General features: G+C 36.2%; 1 protein-coding gene across 1 annotated transcript; it reads right to left on the bottom strand.

Annotated features, from left to right (window-relative positions):
- Window positions 1-1418: 1418 nt before the first annotated feature.
- On the bottom strand, window positions 1419-3618 carry LOC146571277 (G2/M phase-specific E3 ubiquitin-protein ligase-like). The gene is made up of 5 exons (XM_085279608.1): window positions 3581-3618; window positions 3224-3452; window positions 2898-3070; window positions 2529-2743; window positions 1419-2430 (listed from the first exon to the last, which is right to left on the bottom strand). The coding sequence occupies exons 1-5, from the start codon at window positions 3616-3618 to the stop codon at window positions 2195-2197; spliced, it is 891 nt and encodes a 296-aa protein (XP_085135734.1). The 3' UTR covers window positions 1419-2194.
- Window positions 3619-24033: the final 20415 nt, after the last annotated feature.

The following is a 24033-nucleotide window of genomic DNA, read 5'->3' as shown; positions in this document are numbered from 1 at the left end:
AGCTGCCTCCACCAGTGTGTGAATGTGAGAGTGAATGAACAGTGGAATTGTAAAGCGCTTTGAGGGCCTCGAAAAGCGCTATATAAATGCAATCCATTATTATTATTACTGTTGTTATTATTATTATTATTATTATTTCAGTAATTCACATTAAAAAGTAAAACCGATATTAAATACTCATTGTATGCCAAACTATACATTTTTAGCCCATTTAGTAATTATGATGATTATGCTTTGGAACTTAAGAAAAACCCAACTTCAAAACCATAATATTGTGAAAAGGTTAAATATTTTAGACTTAAAGTGCCACTCTACTATGAGCTAATTAATTCAAATCATCTGCAAAGGGTTCCTGAGCCTCTAAATGGTCTTTCTAATTCAGGAGGACTCACAGGATGGACATGACTGCTGTCCTGACAGCTGTGGGAAAAAAAACATAATTGACACCCTCCATAAAGAACACCTTAAAAGAATTTGAATGTTCACAGAGACTATCAAAGCACATTAATAGAAAGTTTTGTCTAATGTAAGTGTGGATGAAAGGGGTGTAACATAGTGTAGTGGCTAAGACCTCAAGGCTGCTACTGAAGCATCCTGGTCTTCCATAACACCTCAACAGATCCACAGACTGATAGCATCCATACCACGCTGCATGGAGGCAGTAATTTATGCAAAAATGACCCAAACAAATAGAACATACAAATTGTTAGAGACATTGAATTTGGGTTTTTCATAAGTTCTACGTCTTAATCATTAACATTGTAAGAAATACTTGAAATACCTCACTTTGTATGTAATGACTCAGTATCGCTAATTTCACATTTAATTAGAATTCCTAAAATAAATTAACTTTTGCACATTACTGAAATGTTTTAGAGTTTTGCCTGTATGCAATCCCTTTCGATAGAAAACATTTAAACTGACTGGAGTCTATATATGATTCAGTTAAAATGAACTGTAAAGTGCCATGCGATGACGTGTTGTGAAACGATGCCATGTAAACAAACTAAACTATCTCTAAACAATTTTTTTAGGGCTCAGTTTTGGTTGGAGCTGTTTGCGGATCTTCGAGATGCTGGACACTTCAATGGAAGTCACGAGCATCAGTGCCTTTTGAGATTTTGCTTCACTGTCATTGTTCAGAAGGATCTTGATGAATGTGTGAAGCTGTGGAACACTCATCAGATTCGTCCCTCAAGAACAGCTTCATGTCCAGGAGGTGTGCCAAATGAACTGTACTACCTACCCCACAGGTAACGGATAATAATGATCAAATAATTACTTTATGTGTAAACCTATATTAATGCAATTGTCTTCCATTGATCACAGATACGGCTCCAGAGACTGTGGATTCCTGATTCAACAATCTGAACTGGACGCTTTTCCTGAGTCTAGGCTGTCAGTAGTTGTATGTGGGGACTCAAACATACAGGAGTATCTGAATTTTGTAATGGAGCAAAATCATTTTCAAAAGCCTGTCTGCTGGGAGTCTGCCACTGAACTTTACATGAAGTTAATAGAAATTGCAAATTTCTAAAAAAAACAAAAACCTGGCTTTTTGTTGTTTTCACCAAAACCTATAGCATATGCTGCTTTTTTGAACTAGGCTACATGAGTTGGCTGAAGACGCCAAAAGTTTAAGTTTGTGTTTGTAAAAGCATATTCTTACTGAATGTCTTGATAATTCTGGTCCTTGTTTAGCTGATGGAAGTTGAGATACAGTCCTGAACATTTATATAAATAATAAATCAAATCAAAATCACATCTTGCACTGTATTGTGTGTTTATTACAACTTTTAAGAGTAGAACACAGTACACCTTTAAATGCCTTTACTTTTAGTAGCACTGTCAAAACTTTGAACAAATCAAGTCTAGCGATTGCATTTTAAATCTCCTTTGAACAGATGTACCTACATTTTAGAATAAAAAAAACATGCTCAAATACATAACAGATTTCTGGATAAGTCCCGTAGCAAAAAACCTACAGAATTTACAATGTAATGCCAAGAAGAAGCAGCTGTAAGTAACTGGGTTATCTAATAAAACTACAATAAACCTGGTAAACTATAATGGATTTGTGCTGTACCGCCAGTATGTCCCACCTTCTCCTATTCATAACATATTTTAAAAAAAATTTGACTTAAAAACTTGAGGAATAAATCAACAGCAGGTTTGAACTACAAGGCCAGACATTCTAGAAACATCCAAATCCTGGGGAGTTTTGAATTCCAAAATCCATGTTGGATTTAAACAAGGAATATGAAGTTATCATTGGTAGTTTCAATAAGTTTAAGCATGTATTTGCCATCGGGAATAAAGAGTCATCCAGGAACTGTAGGCTTGGTAGTGGATCTAATCCAGAAGGTGGCAGTGATGTTAGCCCAGTTGCAAACATCAGAACATCGCCCAACGACACAGCAGTTTGTGATTCTGCAAAAAATTAAAAAAAAAATTAAAAAATTATATATGTATATGTGAATTCAACACATTGTCTTGTAATGAGTACTAAAAGAAATACTGGTATAAACCTTCACAGTCCAGCAGATAGTCTGACCAGTAGCCCACAGTTTGACTTTCCAGACGTCTCCTGTTACTTCCAGATGGGCTGAAGTCAGGTTTGAAAAGTCTCTCAAGTTCAAGGGCTGTGAGTTTCTTTTCCATGTGACACAGGACCGGGGAAAGCAAAGTAGGGTGTTGCTGGAGCGCACTCAGGAAATTAAGTGCTGAAAGACCCTCTTTAAATCTAAAGAATGAGGAGAACTTTGTGTCATTTACCAGTTCATAGTACATGCACAAACTATGGACAAACTGTGAACTTTGGAAACCTTGGAGAATGTAAAATATTTCAGTCGGAAATTATGAACAACACTGTCATAACAATAATTCACCTGTCTCACCTGTCAATTACAGATGAGTTTCGAGCAATTATATACCACCGGAGATAGTCAGACACAATGTCTTTCTTTTCCTCAACTGTGGAAACATGCCTTAGACAACCAGCCACCTGTAGCATAGTACTGTGTTTTATGACACAGTCACGCAGGACATCCACTGAACCAGCACTGTCGATCTGAAAAACCCATAAAAATGGACATACACAATGTAAGCTTACGTGTCTGATTTTCATTCCTGTTTTTTCCCTACACAAAGAAAGAATTTTTTAATGTCATACAGATGAAGAAGCTGTAGTTCTATCTGCATTCAAATCCTGCGCTGTCCTCACCTCTTGTAAAGCTTTCCCTATGTCGTCATCTGTGACTGAGGCAACTGTTGCTTTTACTGAAGTCTGGCCTGCAAGATAATGTACCAGCTCTTCTGACAGGAAATGGGGCCCTGGACCACCATGCACAACTGACACGGCTATCATCTTTCCTGCTAGGTAGTATTCATCCTGCCTTACAGCTGTGAATGAATACAGTAAATGATAAACTCTCTCACACACACACCTCTCTCTACCGATCGATCAGATCCGATCGATGTCAGATAGATCGATCAGATAGACAGACTAATGCTGTTTTGAAATAATCCAAGAAATTATTATGAGTTGCTTCTGATAATAATTAAAAACAAATTGATTTACAAGTCCAAAAAAGTCTTTAAATTAAGTTTATCAAACATCTGATCATTGCATACCCTTCTATAAGGGTTCTATAAGATAAAGCCATAAACATGTTTGTCTGAGTCTTCTATCAAAAGTTACAGCGATTTATATGAAGTGGTTGAAAAACGCTTTATTTCGCCAAGACAGTGTGTTTCTCACTGTTACATGCATTTTGAATGGGAAACTCGCCTGAAACAAAGTATAGGTTTTCATTATGTGAATAATTTTAAAATCTTAGCTCAAACGGCTGCAAAACCTGTTTGCCCAGCACGGGGACATTGAGTTCTATAAGATAAAGCCATAAACATGTGTGTCTGAGTCTTCCATCAAAAGTTACAGCGATTTATATGAAGTTGTTCAAAAACGCTTTATTTCGCCAAGACAATGCGTTTCTCACTGTTACATGCATTTGAATGGGAAACTCGCCTGAAACAAAGTATAGGTTTTCATTATGTGAATAATTTTAAAATCTTAGCTCAAACGGCTGCAAAACCTGTTTGCCCAGCACGGGGATATTGAGTTCTATAAGATAAAGCCATAAACATGTTTGTCTGAGTCTTCTATCAAAAGTTACAGCGATTTATATGAAGTTGTTCAAAAACGCTTTATTTCGCCAAGACAATGCGTTTCTCACTGTTACATGCATTTGAATGGGAAACTCGCCTGAAACAAAGTATAGGTTTTCATTATGTGAATAATTTTAAAATCTTAGCTCAAACGGCTGCAAAACCTGTTTTGTTTGCCCAGCACGGGGACATTGAGTTCTATAAGATAAAGCCATAAACATGCGTGTCTGAGTCTTCCATCAACAGTTACAGCGATTTATATGAAGTTGTTCAAAAACGCTTTATTTCGCCAAGACAATGCGTTTCTCACTGTTACATGCATTTGAATGGGAAACTCGCCTGAAACAAAGTATAGGTTTTCATTATGTGAATAATTTTAAAATCTTAGCTCAAACAGCTGCAAAACCTGTTTTGTTTGCCCAGCACGGGGACATTGAGTTCTATAAGATAAAGCCATAAACATGTGTGTCTGAGTCTTCTATCAAAAGTTACAGCGATTTATATGAAGTTGTTCAAAAACGCTTTATTTCGCCAAGACAATGCGTTTCTCACTGTTACATGCATTTGAATGGGAAACTCGCCTGAAACAAAGTATAGGTTTTCATTATGTGAATAATTTTAAAATCTTAGCTCAAACGGCTGCAAAACCTGTTTGCCCAGCACGGGGATATTGAGTTCTATAAGATAAAGCCATAAACATGTTTGTCTGAGTCTTCTATCAAAAGTTACAGCGATTTATATGAAGTTGTACAAAAACGCTTTATTTCGCCAAGACAATGCGTTTCTCACTGTTACATGCATTTGAATGGGAAACTTGCCTGAAACAAAGTATAGGTTTTCATTATGTGAATAATTTTAAAATCTTAGCTCAAACGGCTGAAAAACCTGTTCTGTTTGCCCAGCACGGGGACATTGAGTTCTATAAGATAAAGCCATAAACATGTGTGTCTGAGTCTTCCATCAAAAGTTACAGCGATTTATATGAAGTTGTTCAAAAACGCTTTATTTCGCCAAGACAATGCGTTTCTCACTGTTACATGCATTTGAATGGGAAACTCGCCTGAAACAAAGTATAGGTTTTCATTATGTGAATAATTTTAAAACCTTAGCTCAAACGGCTGCAAAACCTGTTTGCCCAGCACGGGGATATTGAGTTCTATAAGATAAAGCCATAAACATGTTTGTCTGAGTCTTCTATCAAAAGTTACAGCGATTTATATGAAGTTGTTCAAAAACGCTTTATTTCGCCAAGACAATGCGTTTCTCACTGTTACATGCATTTGAATGGGAAACTCGCCTGAAACAAAGTATAGGTTTTCATTATGTGAATAATTTTAAAATCTTAGCTCAAACGGCTGCAAAACCTGTTTTGTTTGCCCAGCACGGGGACATTGAGTTCTATAAGATAAAGCCATAAACATGCGTGTCTGAGTCTTCCATCAACAGTTACAGCGATTTATATGAAGTTGTTCAAAAACGCTTTATTTCGCCAAGACAATGCGTTTCTCACTGTTACATGCATTTGAATGGGAAACTCGCCTGAAACAAAGTATAGGTTTTCATTATGTGAATAATTTTAAAATCTTAGCTCAAACGGCTGCAAAACCTGTTTTGTTTGCCCAGCACGGGGACATTGAGTTCTATAAGATAAAGCCATAAACATGTGTGTCTGAGTCTTCCATCAAAAGTTACAGCGATTTATATGAAGTTGTTCAAAAACGCTTTATTTCGCCAAGACAATGCGTTTCTCACTGTTACATGCATTTGAATGGGAAACTCGCCTGAAACAAAGTATAGGTTTTCATTATGTGAATAATTTTAAAATCTTAGCTCAAACGGCTGCAAAACCTGTTTGCCCAGCACGGGGATATTGAGTTTTATAAGATAAAGCCATAAACATGTTTGTCTGAGTCTTCTATCAAAAGTTACAGCGATTTATATGAAGTTGTACAAAAACGCTTTATTTCGCCAAGACAATGCGTTTCTCACTGTTACATGCATTTGAATGGGAAACTTGCCTGAAACAAAGTATAGGTTTTCATTATGTGAATAATTTTAAAATCTTAGCTCAAACGGCTGAAAAACCTGTTCTGTTTGCCCAGCACGGGGATATTGAGTTCTATAAGATAAAGCCATAAACATGTTTGTCTGAGTCTTCTATCAAAAGTTACAGCGATTTATATGAAGTTGTTCAAAAACGCTTTATTTCGCCAAGACAATGCGTTTCTCACTGTTACATGCATTTTAATGGGAAACTCGCCTGAAACAAAGTATAGGTTTTCATTATGTGAATAATTTTAAAATCTTAGCTCAAACGGCTGCAAAACCTGTTTGCCCAGCACGGGGACATTGAGTTCTATAAGATAAAGCCATAAACATGTGTGTCTGAGTCTTCCATCAAAAGTTACAGCGATTTATATGAAGTTGTTCAAAAACGCTTTATTTCGCCAAGACAATGCGTTTCTCACTGTTACATGCATTTGAATGGGAAACTCGCCTGAAACAAAGTATAGGTTTTCATTATGTGAATAATTTTAAAATCTTAGCTCAAACGGCTGCAAAACCTGTTTGCCCAGCACGGGGATATTGAGTTCTATAAGATAAAGCCATAAACATGTTTGTCTGAGTCTTCTATCAAAAGTTACAGCGATTTATATGAAGTTGTTCAAAAACGCTTTATTTCGCCAAGACAATGCGTTTCTCACTGTTACATGCATTTGAATGGGAAACTCGCCTGAAACAAAGTATAGGTTTTCATTATGTGAATAATTTTAAAATCTTAGCTCAAACGGCTGCAAAACCTGTTTTGTTTGCCCAGCACGGGGACATTGAGTTCTATAAGATAAAGCCATAAACATGCGTGTCTGAGTCTTCCATCAACAGTTACAGCGATTTATATGAAGTTGTTCAAAAACGCTTTATTTCGCCAAGACAATGCGTTTCTCACTGTTACATGCATTTGAATGGGAAACTCGCCTGAAACAAAGTATAGGTTTTCATTATGTGAATAATTTTAAAATCTTAGCTCAAACAGCTGCAAAACCTGTTTTGTTTGCCCAGCACGGGGACATTGAGTTCTATAAGATAAAGCCATAAATATGCGTGTCTGAGTCTTCCATCAACAGTTACAGCGATTTATATGAAGTTGTTCAAAAACGCTTTATTTCGCCAAGACAATGCGTTTCTCACTGTTACATGCATTTGAATGGGAAACTCGCCTGAAACAAAGTATAGGTTTTCATTATGTGAATAATTTTAAAACCTTAGCTCAAACGGCTGCAAAACCTGTTTGCCCAGCACGGGGATATTGAGTTCTATAAGATAAAGCCATAAACATGTTTGTCTGAGTCTTCTATCAAAAGTTACAGCGATTTATATGAAGTTGTTCAAAAACGCTTTATTTCGCCAAGACAATGCGTTTCTCACTGTTACATGCATTTGAATGGGAAACTCGCCTGAAACAAAGTATAGGTTTTCATTATGTGAATAATTTTAAAATCTTAGCTCAAACGGCTGCAAAACCTGTTTTGTTTGCCCAGCACGGGGACATTGAGTTCTATAAGATAAAGCCATAAACATGCGTGTCTGAGTCTTCCATCAACAGTTACAGCGATTTATATGAAGTTGTTCAAAAACGCTTTATTTCGCCAAGACAATGCGTTTCTCACTGTTACATGCATTTGAATGGGAAACTCGCCTGAAACAAAGTATAGGTTTTCATTATGTGAATAATTTTAAAATCTTAGCTCAAACGGCTGCAAAACCTGTTTTGTTTGCCCAGCACGGGGACATTGAGTTCTATAAGATAAAGCCATAAACATGTGTGTCTGAGTCTTCCATCAAAAGTTACAGCGATTTATATGAAGTTGTTCAAAAACGCTTTATTTCGCCAAGACAATGCGTTTCTCACTGTTACATGCATTTGAATGGGAAACTCGCCTGAAACAAAGTATAGGTTTTCATTATGTGAATAATTTTAAAATCTTAGCTCAAACGGCTGCAAAACCTGTTTGCCCAGCACGGGGATATTGAGTTCTATAAGATAAAGCCATAAACATGTTTGTCTGAGTCTTCTATCAAAAGTTACAGCGATTTATATGAAGTTGTACAAAAACGCTTTATTTCGCCAAGACAATGCGTTTCTCACTGTTACATGCATTTGAATGGGAAACTTGCCTGAAACAAAGTATAGGTTTTCATTATGTGAATAATTTTAAAATCTTAGCTCAAACGGCTGAAAAACCTGTTCTGTTTGCCCAGCACGGGGATATTGAGTTCTATAAGATAAAGCCATAAACATGTTTGTCTGAGTCTTCTATCAAAAGTTACAGCGATTTATATGAAGTTGTTCAAAAACGCTTTATTTCGCCAAGACAATGCGTTTCTCACTGTTACATGCATTTGAATGGGAAACTCGCCTGAAACAAAGTATAGGTTTTCATTATGTGAATAATTTTAAAATCTTAGCTCAAACGGCTGCAAAACCTGTTTGCCCAGCACGGGGATATTGAGTTCTATAAGATAAAGCCATAAACATGTTTGTCTGAGTCTTCTATCAAAAGTTACAGCGATTTATATGAAGTTGTACAAAAACGCTTTATTTCGCCAAGACAATGCGTTTCTCACTGTTACATGCATTTGAATGGGAAACTTGCCTGAAACAAAGTATAGGTTTTCATTATGTGAATAATTTTAAAATCTTAGCTCAAACGGCTGAAAAACCTGTTCTGTTTGCCCAGCACGGGGACATTGAGTTCTATAAGATAAAGCCATAAACATGTGTGTCTGAGTCTTCCATCAAAAGTTACAGCGATTTATATGAAGTTGTTCAAAAACGCTTTATTTCGCCAAGACAATGTGTTTCTCACTGTTACATGCATTTGAATGGGAAACTCGCCTGAAACAAAGTATAGGTTTTCATTATGTGAATAATTTTAAAACCTTAGCTCAAACGGCTGCAAAACCTGTTTGCCCAGCACGGGGATATTGAGTTCTATAAGATAAAGCCATAAACATGTTTGTCTGAGTCTTCTATCAAAAGTTACAGCGATTTATATGAAGTTGTTCAAAAACGCTTTATTTCGCCAAGACAATGCGTTTCTCACTGTTACATGCATTTGAATGGGAAACTCGCCTGAAACAAAGTATAGGTTTTCATTATGTGAATAATTTTAAAATCTTAGCTCAAACGGCTGCAAAACCTGTTTTGTTTGCCCAGCACGGGGACATTGAGTTCTATAAGATAAAGCCATAAACATGCGTGTCTGAGTCTTCCATCAACAGTTACAGCGATTTATATGAAGTTGTTCAAAAACGCTTTATTTCGCCAAGACAATGCGTTTCTCACTGTTACATGCATTTGAATGGGAAACTCGCCTGAAACAAAGTATAGGTTTTCATTATGTGAATAATTTTAAAATCTTAGCTCAAACGGCTGCAAAACCTGTTTGCCCAGCACGGGGATATTGAGTTTTATAAGATAAAGCCATAAACATGTTTGTCTGAGTCTTCTATCAAAAGTTACAGCGATTTATATGAAGTTGTACAAAAACGCTTTATTTCGCCAAGACAATGCGTTTCTCACTGTTACATGCATTTGAATGGGAAACTTGCCTGAAACAAAGTATAGGTTTTCATTATGTGAATAATTTTAAAATCTTAGCTCAAACGGCTGAAAAACCTGTTCTGTTTGCCCAGCACGGGGATATTGAGTTCTATAAGATAAAGCCATAAACATGTTTGTCTGAGTCTTCTATCAAAAGTTACAGCGATTTATATGAAGTTGTTCAAAAACGCTTTATTTCGCCAAGACAATGCGTTTCTCACTGTTACATGCATTTTAATGGGAAACTCGCCTGAAACAAAGTATAGGTTTTCATTATGTGAATAATTTTAAAATCTTAGCTCAAACGGCTGCAAAACCTGTTTGCCCAGCACGGGGACATTGAGTTCTATAAGATAAAGCCATAAACATGTGTGTCTGAGTCTTCCATCAAAAGTTACAGCGATTTATATGAAGTTGTTCAAAAACGCTTTATTTCGCCAAGACAATGCGTTTCTCACTGTTACATGCATTTGAATGGGAAACTCGCCTGAAACAAAGTATAGGTTTTCATTATGTGAATAATTTTAAAACCTTAGCTCAAACGGCTGCAAAACCTGTTTGCCCAGCACGGGGATATTGAGTTCTATAAGATAAAGCCATAAACATGTTTGTCTGAGTCTTCTATCAAAAGTTACAGCGATTTATATGAAGTTGTTCAAAAACGCTTTATTTCGCCAAGACAATGCGTTTCTCACTGTTACATGCATTTGAATGGGAAACTCGCCTGAAACAAAGTATAGGTTTTCATTATGTGAATCATTTTAAAATCTTAGCTCAAACGGCTGCAAAACCTGTTTTGTTTGCCCAGCACGGGGACATTGAGTTCTATAAGATAAAGCCATAAACATGCGTGTCTGAGTCTTCCATCAACAGTTACAGCGATTTATATGAAGTTGTTCAAAAACGCTTTATTTCGCCAAGACAATGCGTTTCTCACTGTTACATGCATTTGAATGGGAAACTCGCCTGAAACAAAGTATAGGTTTTCATTATGTGAATAATTTTAAAATCTTAGCTCAAACGGCTGCAAAACCTGTTTTGTTTGCCCAGCACGGGGACATTGAGTTCTATAAGATAAAGCCATAAACATGTGTGTCTGAGTCTTCCATCAAAAGTTACAGCGATTTATATGAAGTTGTTCAAAAACGCTTTATTTCGCCAAGACAATGCGTTTCTCACTGTTACATGCATTTGAATGGGAAACTCGCCTGAAACAAAGTATAGGTTTTCATTATGTGAATAATTTTAAAATCTTAGCTCAAACGGCTGCAAAACCTGTTTGCCCAGCACGGGGATATTGAGTTCTATAAGATAAAGCCATAAACATGTTTGTCTGAGTCTTCTATCAAAAGTTACAGCGATTTATATGAAGTTGTACAAAAACGCTTTATTTCGCCAAGACAATGCGTTTCTCACTGTTACATGCATTTGAATGGGAAACTTGCCTGAAACAAAGTATAGGTTTTCATTATGTGAATAATTTTAAAATCTTAGCTCAAACGGCTGAAAAACCTGTTCTGTTTGCCCAGCACGGGGATATTGAGTTCTATAAGATAAAGCCATAAACATGTTTGTCTGAGTCTTCTATCAAAAGTTACAGCGATTTATATGAAGTTGTTCAAAAACGCTTTATTTCGCCAAGACAATGCGTTTCTCACTGTTACATGCATTTGAATGGGAAACTCGCCTGAAACAAAGTATAGGTTTTCATTATGTGAATAATTTTAAAATCTTAGCTCAAACGGCTGCAAAACCTGTTTGCCCAGCACGGGGATATTGAGTTCTATAAGATAAAGCCATAAACATGTTTGTCTGAGTCTTCTATCAAAAGTTACAGCGATTTATATGAAGTTGTACAAAAACGCTTTATTTCGCCAAGACAATGCGTTTCTCACTGTTACATGCATTTGAATGGGAAACTTGCCTGAAACAAAGTATAGGTTTTCATTATGTGAATAATTTTAAAATCTTAGCTCAAACGGCTGAAAAACCTGTTCTGTTTGCCCAGCACGGGGATATTGAGTTCTATAAGATAAAGCCATAAACATGTTTGTCTGAGTCTTCTATCAAAAGTTACAGCGATTTATATGAAGTTGTTCAAAAACGCTTTATTTCGCCAAGACAATGCGTTTCTCACTGTTACATGCATTTGAATGGGAAACTCGCCTGAAACAAAGTATAGGTTTTCATTATGTGAATAATTTTAAAATCTTAGCTCAAACGGCTGCAAAACCTGTTTGCCCAGCACGGGGACATTGAGTTCTATAAGATAAAGCCATAAACATGTGTGTCTGAGTCTTCCATCAAAAGTTACAGCGATTTATATGAAGTTGTTCAAAAACGCTTTATTTCGCCAAGACAATGCGTTTCTCACTGTTACATGCATTTGAATGGGAAACTCGCCTGAAACAAAGTATAGGTTTTCATTATGTGAATAATTTTAAAACCTTAGCTCAAACGGCTGCAAAACCTGTTTGCCCAGCACGGGGATATTGAGTTCTATAAGATAAAGCCATAAACATGTGTGTCTGAGTCTTCTATCAAAAGTTACAGCGATTTATATGAAGTTGTTCAAAAACGCTTTATTTCCCCAAGACAATGCGTTTCTCACTGTTACATGCATTTGAATGGGAAACTCGCCTGAAACAAAGTATAGGTTTTCATTATGTGAATAATTTTAAAATCTTAGCTCAAACGGCTGCAAAACCTGTTTGCCCAGCACGGGGATATTGAGTTCTATAAGATAAAGCCATAAACATGTTTGTCTGAGTCTTCTATCAAAAGTTACAGCGATTTATATGAAGTTGTTCAAAAACGCTTTATTTCGCCAAGACAATGCGTTTCTCACTGTTACATGCATTTGAATGGGAAACTCGCCTGAAACAAAGTATAGGTTTTCATTATGTGAATAATTTTAAAATCTTAGCTCAAACGGCTGCAAAACCTGTTTTGTTTGCCCAGCACGGGGACATTGAGTTCTATAAGATAAAGCCATAAACATGCGTGTCTGAGTCTTCCATCAACAGTTACAGCGATTTATATGAAGTTGTTCAAAAACGCTTTATTTCGCCAAGACAATGCGTTTCTCACTGTTACATGCATTTGAATGGGAAACTCGCCTGAAACAAAGTATAGGTTTTCATTATGTGAATAATTTTAAAATCTTAGCTCAAACGGCTGCAAAACCTGTTCTGTTTGCCAAGCACAGGGATATTGAGTTCTATAAGATAAAGCCATAAACATGTTTGTCTGAGTCTTCTATCAAAAGTTACAGCGATTTATATGAAGTTGTTCAAAAACGCTTTATTTCGCCAAGACAATGCGTTTCTCACTGTTACATGCATTTGAATGGGAAACTTGCCTGAAACAAAGTATAGGTTTTCATTATGTGAATAATTTTAAAATCTTAGCTCAAACGGCTGAAAAACCTGTTCTGTTTGCCCAGCACGGGGACCTTGAGTTCTATAAGATAAAGCCATAAACATGTTTGTCTGAGTCTTCTATCAAAAGTTACAGCGATTTATATGAAGTTGTTCAAAAACGCTTTATTTCGCCAAGACAATGCGTTTCTCACTGTTACATGCATTTGAATGGGAAACTCGCCTGAAACAAAGTATAGGTTTTCATTATGTGAATAATTTTAAAATCTTAGCTCAAACGGCTGCAAAACCTGTTTGCCCAGCACGGGGATATTGAGTTCTATAAGATAAAGCCATAAACATGTTTGTCTGAGTCTTCTATCAAAAGTTACAGCGATTTATATGAAGTTGTTCAAAAACGCTTTATTTCGCCAAGACAATGCGTTTCTCACTGTTACATGCATTTGAATGGGAAACTTGCCTGAAACAAAGTATAGGTTTTCATTATGTGAATAATTTTAAAATCTTAGCTCAAACGGCTGCAAAACCTGTTTGCCCAGCACGGGGATATTGAGTTCTATAAGATAAAGCCATAAACATGTTTGTCTGAGTCTTCTATCAAAAGTTACAGCGATTTATATGAAGTTGTTCAAAAACGCTTTATTTCGCCAAGACAATGCGTTTCTCACTGTTACATGCATTTGAATGGGAAACTCGCCTGAAACAAAGTATAGGTTTTCATTATGTGAATAATTTTAAAATCTTAGCTCAAACGGCTGCAAAACCTGTTTGCCCAGCACGGGGATATTGAGTTCTATAAGATAAAGCCATAAACATGTTTGTCTGAGTCTTCTATCAAAAGTTACAGCGATTTATATGAAGTTGTTCAAAAACGCTTTCTTTCGCCAAGACAGTGTGTTTCTCACTGTTACATGCATTTGAATGGGAAACTCACCCGAGACAAAGTATAGGTTTTCATTATGTGAATAATTTTAAAATCTTAGCTCAAACGGCTGAAAAACCTGTTCTGTTTGCCCAGCACGGGGATATTGAGTTCTATAAGATAAAGCCATAAACATGTTTGTCTGAGTCTTCTATCAAAAGTTACAGCGATTTATATGAAGTTGTTCAAAAACGCTTTATTTCGCCAAGACAATGCGTTTCTCACTGTTACATGCATTTGAATGGGAAACTCGCCTGAAACAAAGTATAGGTTTTCATTATGTGAATAATTTTAAAATCTTAGCTCAAACGGCTGCAAAACCTGTTTGCCCAGCACGGGGATATTGAGTTCTATAAGATAAAGCCATAAACATGTTTGTCTGAGTCTTCTATCAAAAGTTACAGCGATTTATATGAAGTTGTTCAAAAACGCTTTATTTCGCCAAGACAATGCGTTTCTCACTGTTACATGCATTTGAATGGGAAACTCGCCTGAAACAAAGTATAGGTTTTCATTATGTGAATAATTTTAAAATCTTAGCTCAAACGGCTGCAAAACCTGTTTGCCCAGCACGGGGATATTGAGTTCTATAAGATAAAGCCATAAACATGTTTGTCTGAGTCTTCTATCAAAAGTTACAGCGATTTATATGAAGTTGTTCAAAAACGCTTTCTTTCGCCAAGACAGTGTGTTTCTCACTGTTACATGCATTTGAATGGGAAACTCACCCGAGACAAAGTATAGGTTTTCATTATGTGAATAATTTTAAAATCTTAGCTCAAACGGCTGAAAAACCTGTTCTGTTTGCCCAGCACGGGGATATTGAGTTCTATAAGATAAAGCCATAAACATGTTTGTCTGAGTCTTCTATCAAAAGTTACAGCGATTTATATGAAGTTGTTCAAAAACGCTTTATTTCGCCAAGACAATGCGTTTCTCACTGTTACATGCATTTGAATGGGAAACTCGCCTGAAACAAAGTATAGGTTTTCATTATGTGAATAATTTTAAAATCTTAGCTCAAACGGCTGCAAAACCTGTTTGCCCAGCACGGGGATATTGAGTTCTATAAGATAAAGCCATAAACATGTTTGTCTGAGTCTTCTATCAAAAGTTACAGCGATTTATATGAAGTTGTTCAAAAACGCTTTATTTCGCCAAGACAATGCGTTTCTCACTGTTACATGCATTTGAATGGGAAACTCGCCTGAAACAAAGTATAGGTTTTCATTATGTGAATAATTTTAAAATCTTAGCTCAAACGGCTGCAAAACCTGTTTGCCCAGCACGGGGATATTGAGTTCTATAAGATAAAGCCATAAACATGTTTGTCTGAGTCTTCTATCAAAAGTTACAGCGATTTATATGAAGTTGTTCAAAAACGCTTTATTTCGCCAAGACAATGCGTTTCTCACTGTTACATGCATTTGAATGGGAAACTCGCCTGAAACAAAGTATAGGTTTTCATTATGTGAATAATTTTAAAATCTTAGCTCAAACGGCTGCAAAACCTGTTTGCCCAGCACGGGGATATTGAGTTCTATAAGATAAAGCCATAAACATGTTTGTCTGAGTCTTCTATCAAAAGTTACAGCGATTTATATGAAGTTGTTCAAAAACGCTTTATTTCGCCAAGACAATGCGTTTCTCACTGTTACATGCATTTGAATGGGAAACTCGCCTGAAACAAAGTATAGGTTTTCATTATGTGAATAATTTTAAAATCTTAGCTCAAACGGCTGCAAAACCTGTTTGCCCAGCACGGGGATATTGAGTTCTATAAGATAAAGCCATAAACATGTTTGTCTGAGTCTTCTATCAAAAGTTACAGCGATTTATATGAAGTTGTTCAAAAACGCTTTATTTCGCCAAGACAATGCGTTTCTCACTGTTACATGCATTTGAATGGGAAACTCGCCTGAAACAAAGTATAGGTTTTCATTATGTGAATAATTTTAAAATCTTAGCTCAAACGGCTGAAAAACCTGTTCTGTTTGCCCAGCACGGGGATATTGAGTTCTATAAGATAAAGCCATAAACATGTTTGTCTGAGTCTTCTATCAAAAGTTACAGCGATTTATATGAAGTTGTTCAAAAACGCTTTCTTTCGCCAAGACAGTGTGTTTCTCACTGTTACATGCATTTGAATGGGAAACTCACCCGAGACAAAGTATAGGTTTTCATTATGTGAATAATTTTAAAATCTTAGCTCAAACGGCTGAAAAACCTGTTATGTTTGCCCAGCACGGGGATATTGAGTTCTATAAGATAAAGCCATAAACATGTTTGTCTGAGTCTTCTATCAAAAGTTACAGCGATTTATATGAAGTTGTTCAAAAACGCTTTATTTCGCCAAGACAATACGTTTCTCACTGTTACATGCATTTGAATGGGAAACTTGCCTGAAACAAAGTATAGGTTTTCATTATGTGAATAATTTTAAAATCTTAGCTCAAACGGCTGAAAAACCTGTTCTGTTTGCCCAGCACGGGGATATTGAGTTCTATAAGATAAAGCCATAAACATGTTTGTCTGAGTCTTCTATCAAAAGTTACAGCGATTTATATGAAGTTGTTCAAAAACGCTTTATTTCGCCAAGACAGTGTGTTTCTCACTGTTACATGCATTTGAATGGGAAACTCGCCTGAAACAAAGTATAGATTTTCATTATGTGAATACTTTTAAAATCTTAGCTCAAACGGCTGCAAAACCTGTTTGCCCAGCACGGGGATATTGAGTTCTATAAGATAAAGCCATAAACATGTTTGTCTGAGTCTTCTATCAAAAGTTACAGCGATTTATATGAAGTTGTTCAAAAACGCTTTATTTCGCCAAGACAATGCGTTTCTCACTGTTACATGCATTTGAATGGGAAACTCGCCTGAAACAAAGTATAGGTTTTCATTATGTGAATAATTTTAAAATCTTAGCTCAAACGGCTGAAAAACCTGTTCTGTTTGCCCAGCACGGGGATATTGAGTTCTATAAGATAAAGCCATAAACATGTTTGTCTGAGTCTTCTATCAAAAGTTACAGCGATTTATATGAAGTTGTTCAAAAACGCTTTATTTCGCCAAGACAATACGTTTCTCACTGTTACATGCATTTGAATGGGAAACTTGCCTGAAACAAAGTATAGGTTTTCATTATGTGAATCATTTTAAAATCTTAGCTCAAACGGCTGAAAAACCTGTTCTGTTTGCCCAGCACGGGGATATTGAGTTCTATAAGATAAAGCCATAAACATGTTTGTCTGAGTCTTCTATCAAAAGTTACAGCGATTTATATGAAGTTGTTCAAAAACGCTTTATTTCGCCAAGACAGTGTGTTTCTCACTGTTACATGCATTTGAATGGGAAACTCGCCTGAAACAAAGTATAGATTTTCATTATGTGAATACTTTTAAAATCTTAGCTCAAACGGCTGCAAAACCTGTTTGCCCAGCACGGGGATATTGAGTTCTATAAGATAAAGCCATAAACATGTTTGTCTGAGTCTTCTATCAAAAGTTACAGCGATTTATATGAAGTTGTTCAAAAACGCTTTATTTCGCCAAGACAATGCGTTTCTCACTGTTACATGCATTTGAATGGGAAACTCGCCTGAAACAAAGTATAGGTTTTCATTATGTGAATAATTTTAAAATCTTAGCTCAAACGGCTGCAAAACCTGTTTGCCCAGCACGGGGATATTGAGTTCTATAAGATAAAGCCATAAACATGTTTGTCTGAGTCTTCTATCAAAAGTTACAGCGATTTATATGAAGTTGTTCAAAAACGCTTTATTTCGCCAAGACAATGCGTTTCTCACTGTTACATGCATTTGAATGGGAAACTCGCCTGAAACAAAGTATAGGTTTTCATTATGTGAATAATTTTAAAATCTTAGCTCAAACGGCTGCAAAACCTGTTTGCCCAGCACGGGGATATTGAGTTCTATAAGATAAAGCCATAAACATGTTTGTCTGAGTCTTCTATCAAAAGTTACAGCGATTTATATGAAGTTGTTCAAAAACGCTTTATTTCGCCAAGACAATGCGTTTCTCACTGTTACATGCATTTGAATGGGAAACTCGCCTGAAACAAAGTATAGGTTTTCATTATGTGAATAATTTTAAAATCTTAGCTCAAACGGCTGCAAAACCTGTTTGCCCAGCACGGGGATCTTGAGTTCTATAAGATAAAGCCATAAACATGTAACATGTTTGTCTGAGTCTTCTATCAAAAGTTACAGCGATTTATATGAAGTTGTTCAAAAACGCTTTATTTCGCCAAGACAATGCGTTTCTCACTGTTACATGCATTTGAATGGGAAACTCGCCTGAAACAAAGTATAGGTTTTCATTATGTGAATAATTTTAAAATCTTAGCTCAAACGGCTGCAAAACCTGTTTGCCCAGCACGGGGATATTGAGTTCTATAAGATAAAGCCATAAACATGTTTGTCTGAGTCTTCTATCAAAAGTTACAGCGATTTATATGAAGTTGTTCAAAAACGCTTTATTTCGCCAAGACAATGCGTTTCTCACTGTTACATGCATTTGAATGGGAAACTCGCCTGAAACAAAGTATAGGTTTTCATTATGTGAATCATTTTAAAATCTTAGCTCAAACGGCTGCAAAACCTGTTTGCCCAGCACGGGGATATTGAGTTCTATAAGATAAAGCCATAAACATGTTTGTCTGAGTCTTCTATCAAAAGTTACAGCGATTTATATGAAGTTGTTCAAAAACGCTTTATTTCGCCAAGACAATGCGTTTCTCACTGTTACATGCATTTGAATGGGAAACTCGCCTGAAACAAAGTATAGGTTTTCATTATGTGAATAATTTTAAAATCTTAGCTCAAACGGCTGCAAAACCTGTTTGCCCAGCACGGGGATATTGAGTTCTATAAGATAAAGCCATAAACATGTTTGTCTGAGTCTTCTATCAAAAGTTACAGCGATTTATATGAAGTTGTTCAAAAACGCTTTATTTCGCCAAGACAATGCGTTTCTCACTGTTACATGCATTTGAATGGGAAACTCGCCTGAAACAAAGTATAGGTTTTCATTATGTGAATAATTTTAAAATCTTAGCTCAAACGGCTGCAAAACCTGTTTGCCCAGCACGGGGATATTGAGTTCTATAAGATAAAGCCATAAACATGTTTGTCTGAGTCTTCTATCAAAAGTTACAGCGATTTATATGAAGTTGTTCAAAAACGCTTTATTTCGCCAAGACAATGCGTTTCTCACTGTTACATGCATTTGAATGGGAAACTCGCCTGAAACAAAGTATAGGTTTTCATTATGTGAATAATTTTAAAATCTTAGCTCAAACGGCTGCAAAACCTGTTTGCCCAGCACGGGGATATTGAGTTCTATAAGATAAAGCCATAAACATGTTTGTCTGAGTCTTCTATCAAAAGTTACAGCGATTTATATGAAGTGGTTGAAAAACGCTTTATTTCGCCAAGACAGTGTGTTTCTCACTGTTACATGCATTTGAATGGGAAACTCGCCTGAAACAAAGTATAGGTTTTCATTATGTGAATAATTTTAAAATCTTAGCTCAAACGGCTGCAAAACCTGTTTGCCCAGCACGGGGATATTGAGTTCTATAAGATAAAGCCATAAACATGTTTGTCTGAGTCTTCTATCAAAAGTTACAGCGATTTATATGAAGTGGTTGAAAAACGCTTTATTTCGCCAAGACAGTGTGTTTCTCACTGTTACATGCATTTGAATGGGAAACTCGCCTGAAACAAAGTATAGGTTTTCATTATGTGAATAATTTTAAAATCTTAGCTCAAACGGCTGCAAAACCTGTTTGCCCAGCACGGGGATATTGAGTTCTATAAGATAAAGCCATAAACATGTTTGTCTGAGTCTTCTATCAAAAGTTACAGCGATTTATATGAAGTTGTTCAAAAACGCTTTATTTCGCCAAGACAATGCGTTTCTCACTGTTACATGCATTTGAATGGGAAACTCGCCTGAAACAAAGTATAGGTTTTCATTATGTGAATAATTTTAAAATCTTAGCTCAAACGGCTGCAAAACCTGTTTGCCCAGCACGGGGATATTGAGTTCTATAAGATAAAGCCATAAACATGTTTGTCTGAGTCTTCTATCAAAAGTTACAGCGATTTATATGAAGTTGTTCAAAAACGCTTTATTTCGCCAAGACAATGCGTTTCTCACTGTTACATGCATTTGAATGGGAAACTCGCCTGAAACAAAGTATAGGTTTTCATTATGTGAATAATTTTAAAATCTTAGCTCAAACGGCTGCAAAACCTGTTTGCCCAGCACGGGGATATTGAGTTCTATAAGATAAAGCCATAAACATGTTTGTCTGAGTCTTCTATCAAAAGTTACAGCGATTTATATGAAGTTGTTCAAAAACGCTTTATTTCGCCAAGACAATGCGTTTCTCACTGTTACATGCATTTGAATGGGAAACTCGCCTGAAACAAAGTATAGATTTTCATTATGTGAATACTTTTAAAATCTTAGCTCAAACGGCTGCAAAACCTGTTTGCCCAGCACGGGGATATTGAGTTCTATAAGATAAAGCCATAAACATGTTTGTCTGAGTCTTCTATCAAAAGTTACAGCGATTTATATGAAGTTGTTCAAAAACGCTTTATTTCGCCAAGACAATGCGTTTCTCACTGTTACATGCATTTGAATGGGAAACTCGCCTGAAACAAAGTATAGGTTTTCATTATGTGAATAATTTTAAAATCTTAGCTCAAACGGCTGCAAAACCTGTTTTGTTTGCCCAGCACGGGGACATTGAGTTCTATAAGATAAAGCCATAAACATGTGTGTCTGAGTCTTCCATCAAAAGTTACAGCGATTTATATGAAGTTGTTCAAAAACGCTTTATTTCGCCAAGACAATGCGTTTCTCACTGTTACATGCATTTGAATGGGAAACTCGCCTGAAACAAAGTATAGGTTTTCATTATGTGAATAATTTTAAAATCTTAGCTCAAACGGCTGCAAAACCTGTTTGCCCAGCACGGGGATATTGAGTTCTATAAGATAAAGCCATAAACATGTTTGTCTGAGTCTTCTATCAAAAGTTACAGCGATTTATATGAAGTTGTTCAAAAACGCTTTATTTCGCCAAGACAATGCGTTTCTCACTGTTACATGCATTTGAATGGGAAACTCGCCTGAAACAAAGTATAGGTTTTCATTATGTGAATAATTTTAAAATCTTAGCTCAAACGGCTGCAAAACCTGTTTGCCCAGCACGGGGATATTGAGTTCTATAAGATAAAGCCATAAACATGTTTGTCTGAGTCTTCTATCAAAAGTTACAGCGATTTATATGAAGTTGTTCAAAAACGCTTTATTTCGCCAAGACAATGCGTTTCTCACTGTTACATGCATTTGAATGGGAAACTCGCCTGAAACAAAGTATAGGTTTTCATTATGTGAATAATTTTAAAATCTTAGCTCAAACGGCTGCAAAACCTGTTTGCCCAGCACGGGGATATTGAGTTCTATAAGATAAAGCCATAAACATGTTTGTCTGAGTCTTCTATCAAAAGTCACAGCGATTTATATGAAGTTGTTCAAAAACGCTTTCTTTCGCCAAGACAGTGTGTTTCTCACTGTTACATGCATTTGAATGGGAAACTCACCCGAGACAAAGTATAGGTTTTCATTATGTGAATAATTTTAAAATATTAGCTCAAACGGCTGAAAAACCTGTTCTGTTTGCCCAGCACGGGGATATTGAGTTCTATAAGATAAAGCCATAAACATGTTTGTCTGAGTCTTCTATCAAAAGTTACAGCGATTTATATGAAGTTGTTCAAAAACGCTTTATTTCGCCAAGACAATGCGTTTCTCACTGTTACATGCATTTGAATGGGAAACTTGCCTGAAACAAAGTATAGGTTTTCATTATGTGAATAATTTTAAAATCTTAGCTCAAACGGCTGAAAAACCTGTTCTGTTTGCCCAGCACGGGGATATTGAGTTCTATAAGATAAAGCCATAAACATGTTTGTCTGAGTCTTCTATCAAAAGTTACAGCGATTTATATGAAGTTGTTCAAAAACGCTTTATTTCGCCAAGACAATGCGTTTCTCACTGTTACATGCATTTGAATGGGAAACTCGCCTGAAACAAAGTATAGGTTTTCATTATGTGAATCATTTTAAAATCTTAGCTCAAACGGCTGCAAAACCTGTTTGCCCAGCACGGGGATATTGAGTTCTATAAGATAAAGCCATAAACATGTTTGTCTGAGTCTTCTATCAAAAGTCACAGCGATTTATATGAAGTTGTTCAAAAACGCTTTCTTTCGCCAAGACAGTGTGTTTCTCACTGTTACATGCATTTGAATGGGAAACTCACCCGAGACAAAGTATAGGTTTTCATTATGTGAATAATTTTAAAATATTAGCTCAAACGGCTGAAAAACCTGTTCTGTTTGCCCAGCACGGGGATATTGAGTTCTATAAGATAAAGCCATAAACATGTTTGTCTGAGTCTTCTATCAAAAGTTACAGCGATTTATATGAAGTTGTTCAAAAACGCTTTATTTCGCCAAGACAATGCGTTTCTCACTGTTACATGCATTTGAATGGGAAACTTGCCTGAAACAAAGTATAGGTTTTCATTATGTGAATAATTTTAAAATCTTAGCTCAAACGGCTGAAAAACCTGTTCTGTTTGCCCAGCACGGGGATATTGAGTTCTATAAGATAAAGCCATAAACATGTTTGTCTGAGTCTTCTATCAAAAGTTACAGCGATTTATATGAAGTTGTTCAAAAACGCTTTATTTCGCCAAGACAATGCGTTTCTCACTGTTACATGCATTTGAATGGGAAACTCGCCTGAAACAAAGTATAGGTTTTCATTATGTGAATAATTTTAAAATCTTAGCTCAAACGGCTGCAAAACCTGTTTGCCCAGCACGGGGATATTGAGTTCTATAAGATAAAGCCATAAACATGTTTGTCTGAGTCTTCTATCAAAAGTTACAGCGATTTATATGAAGTTGTTCAAAAACGCTTTATTTCGCCAAGACAATGCGTTTCTCACTGTTACATGCATTTGAATGGGAAACTCGCCTGAAACAAAGTATAGGTTTTCATTATGTGAATCATTTTAAAATCTTAGCTCAAACGGCTGCAAAACCTGTTTGCCCAGCACGGGGATATTGAGTTCTATAAGATAAAGCCATAAACATGTTTGTCTGAGTCTTCTATCAAAAGTCACAGCGATTTATATGAAGTTGTTCAAAAACGCTTTCTTTCGCCAAGACAGTGTGTTTCTCACTGTTACATGCATTTGAATGGGAAACTCACCCGAGACAAAGTATAGGTTTTCATTATGTGAATAATTTTAAAATATTAGCTCAAACGGCTGAAAAACCTGTTCTGTTTGCCCAGCACGGGGATATTGAGTTCTATAAGATAAAGCCATAAACATGTTTGTCTGAGTCTTCTATCAAAAGTTACAGCGATTTATATGAAGTTGTTCAAAAACGCTTTATTTCGCCAAGACAATGCGTTTCTCACTGTTACATGCATTTGAATGGGAAACTTGCCTGAAACAAAGTATAGGTTTTCATTATGTGAATAATTTTAAAATCTTAGCTCAAACGGCTGAAAAACCTGTTCTGTTTGCCCAGCACGGGGATATTGAGTTCTATAAGATAAAGCCATAAACATGTTTGTCTGAGTCTTCTATCAAAAGTCACAGCGATTTATATGAAGTTGTTCAAAAACGCTTTCTTTCGCCAAGACAGTGTGTTTCTCACTGTTACATGCATTTGAATGGGAAACTCACCCGAGACAAAGTATAGGTTTTCATTATGTGAATAATTTTAAAATATTAGCTCAAACGGCTGAAAAACCTGTTCTGTTTGCCCAGCACGGGGATATTGAGTTCTATAAGATAAAGCCATAAACATGTTTGTCTGAGTCTTCTATCAAAAGTTAC

Source organism: Mchenga conophoros, linkage group LG7 (assembly GCF_057382185.1).
Source record: "Mchenga conophoros isolate Kocher_MC1m ecotype Shallow Benthic linkage group LG7, M_conophoros_male_GT1.1, whole genome shotgun sequence".
Taxonomy (NCBI): Eukaryota; Metazoa; Chordata; class Actinopteri; order Cichliformes; family Cichlidae; genus Mchenga; species Mchenga conophoros.
Note: the sequence above shows the minus strand (reverse complement) of the source record. Positions and strands in the feature narration are given on the sequence as shown.

Bases quoted from the DNA above. Each gene is read 5' to 3' on its own strand.
- LOC146571277 (XM_085279608.1), bottom strand. From the start codon at position 3,618: ATGTTTGATAAACTTAATTTAAAGACTTTTTTGGACTT. The intron at 3,453-3,580 runs GTAAATCAATTT...ATCGATCGGTAG, and splicing joins TTAAAGACTTTTTTGGACTT to AGAGAGGTGTGTGTGTGAGA. The intron at 2,431-2,528 runs GTTTATACCAGT...AATTTTTTGCAG, and splicing joins CTATCTGCTGGACTGTGAAG to AATCACAAACTGCTGTGTCG.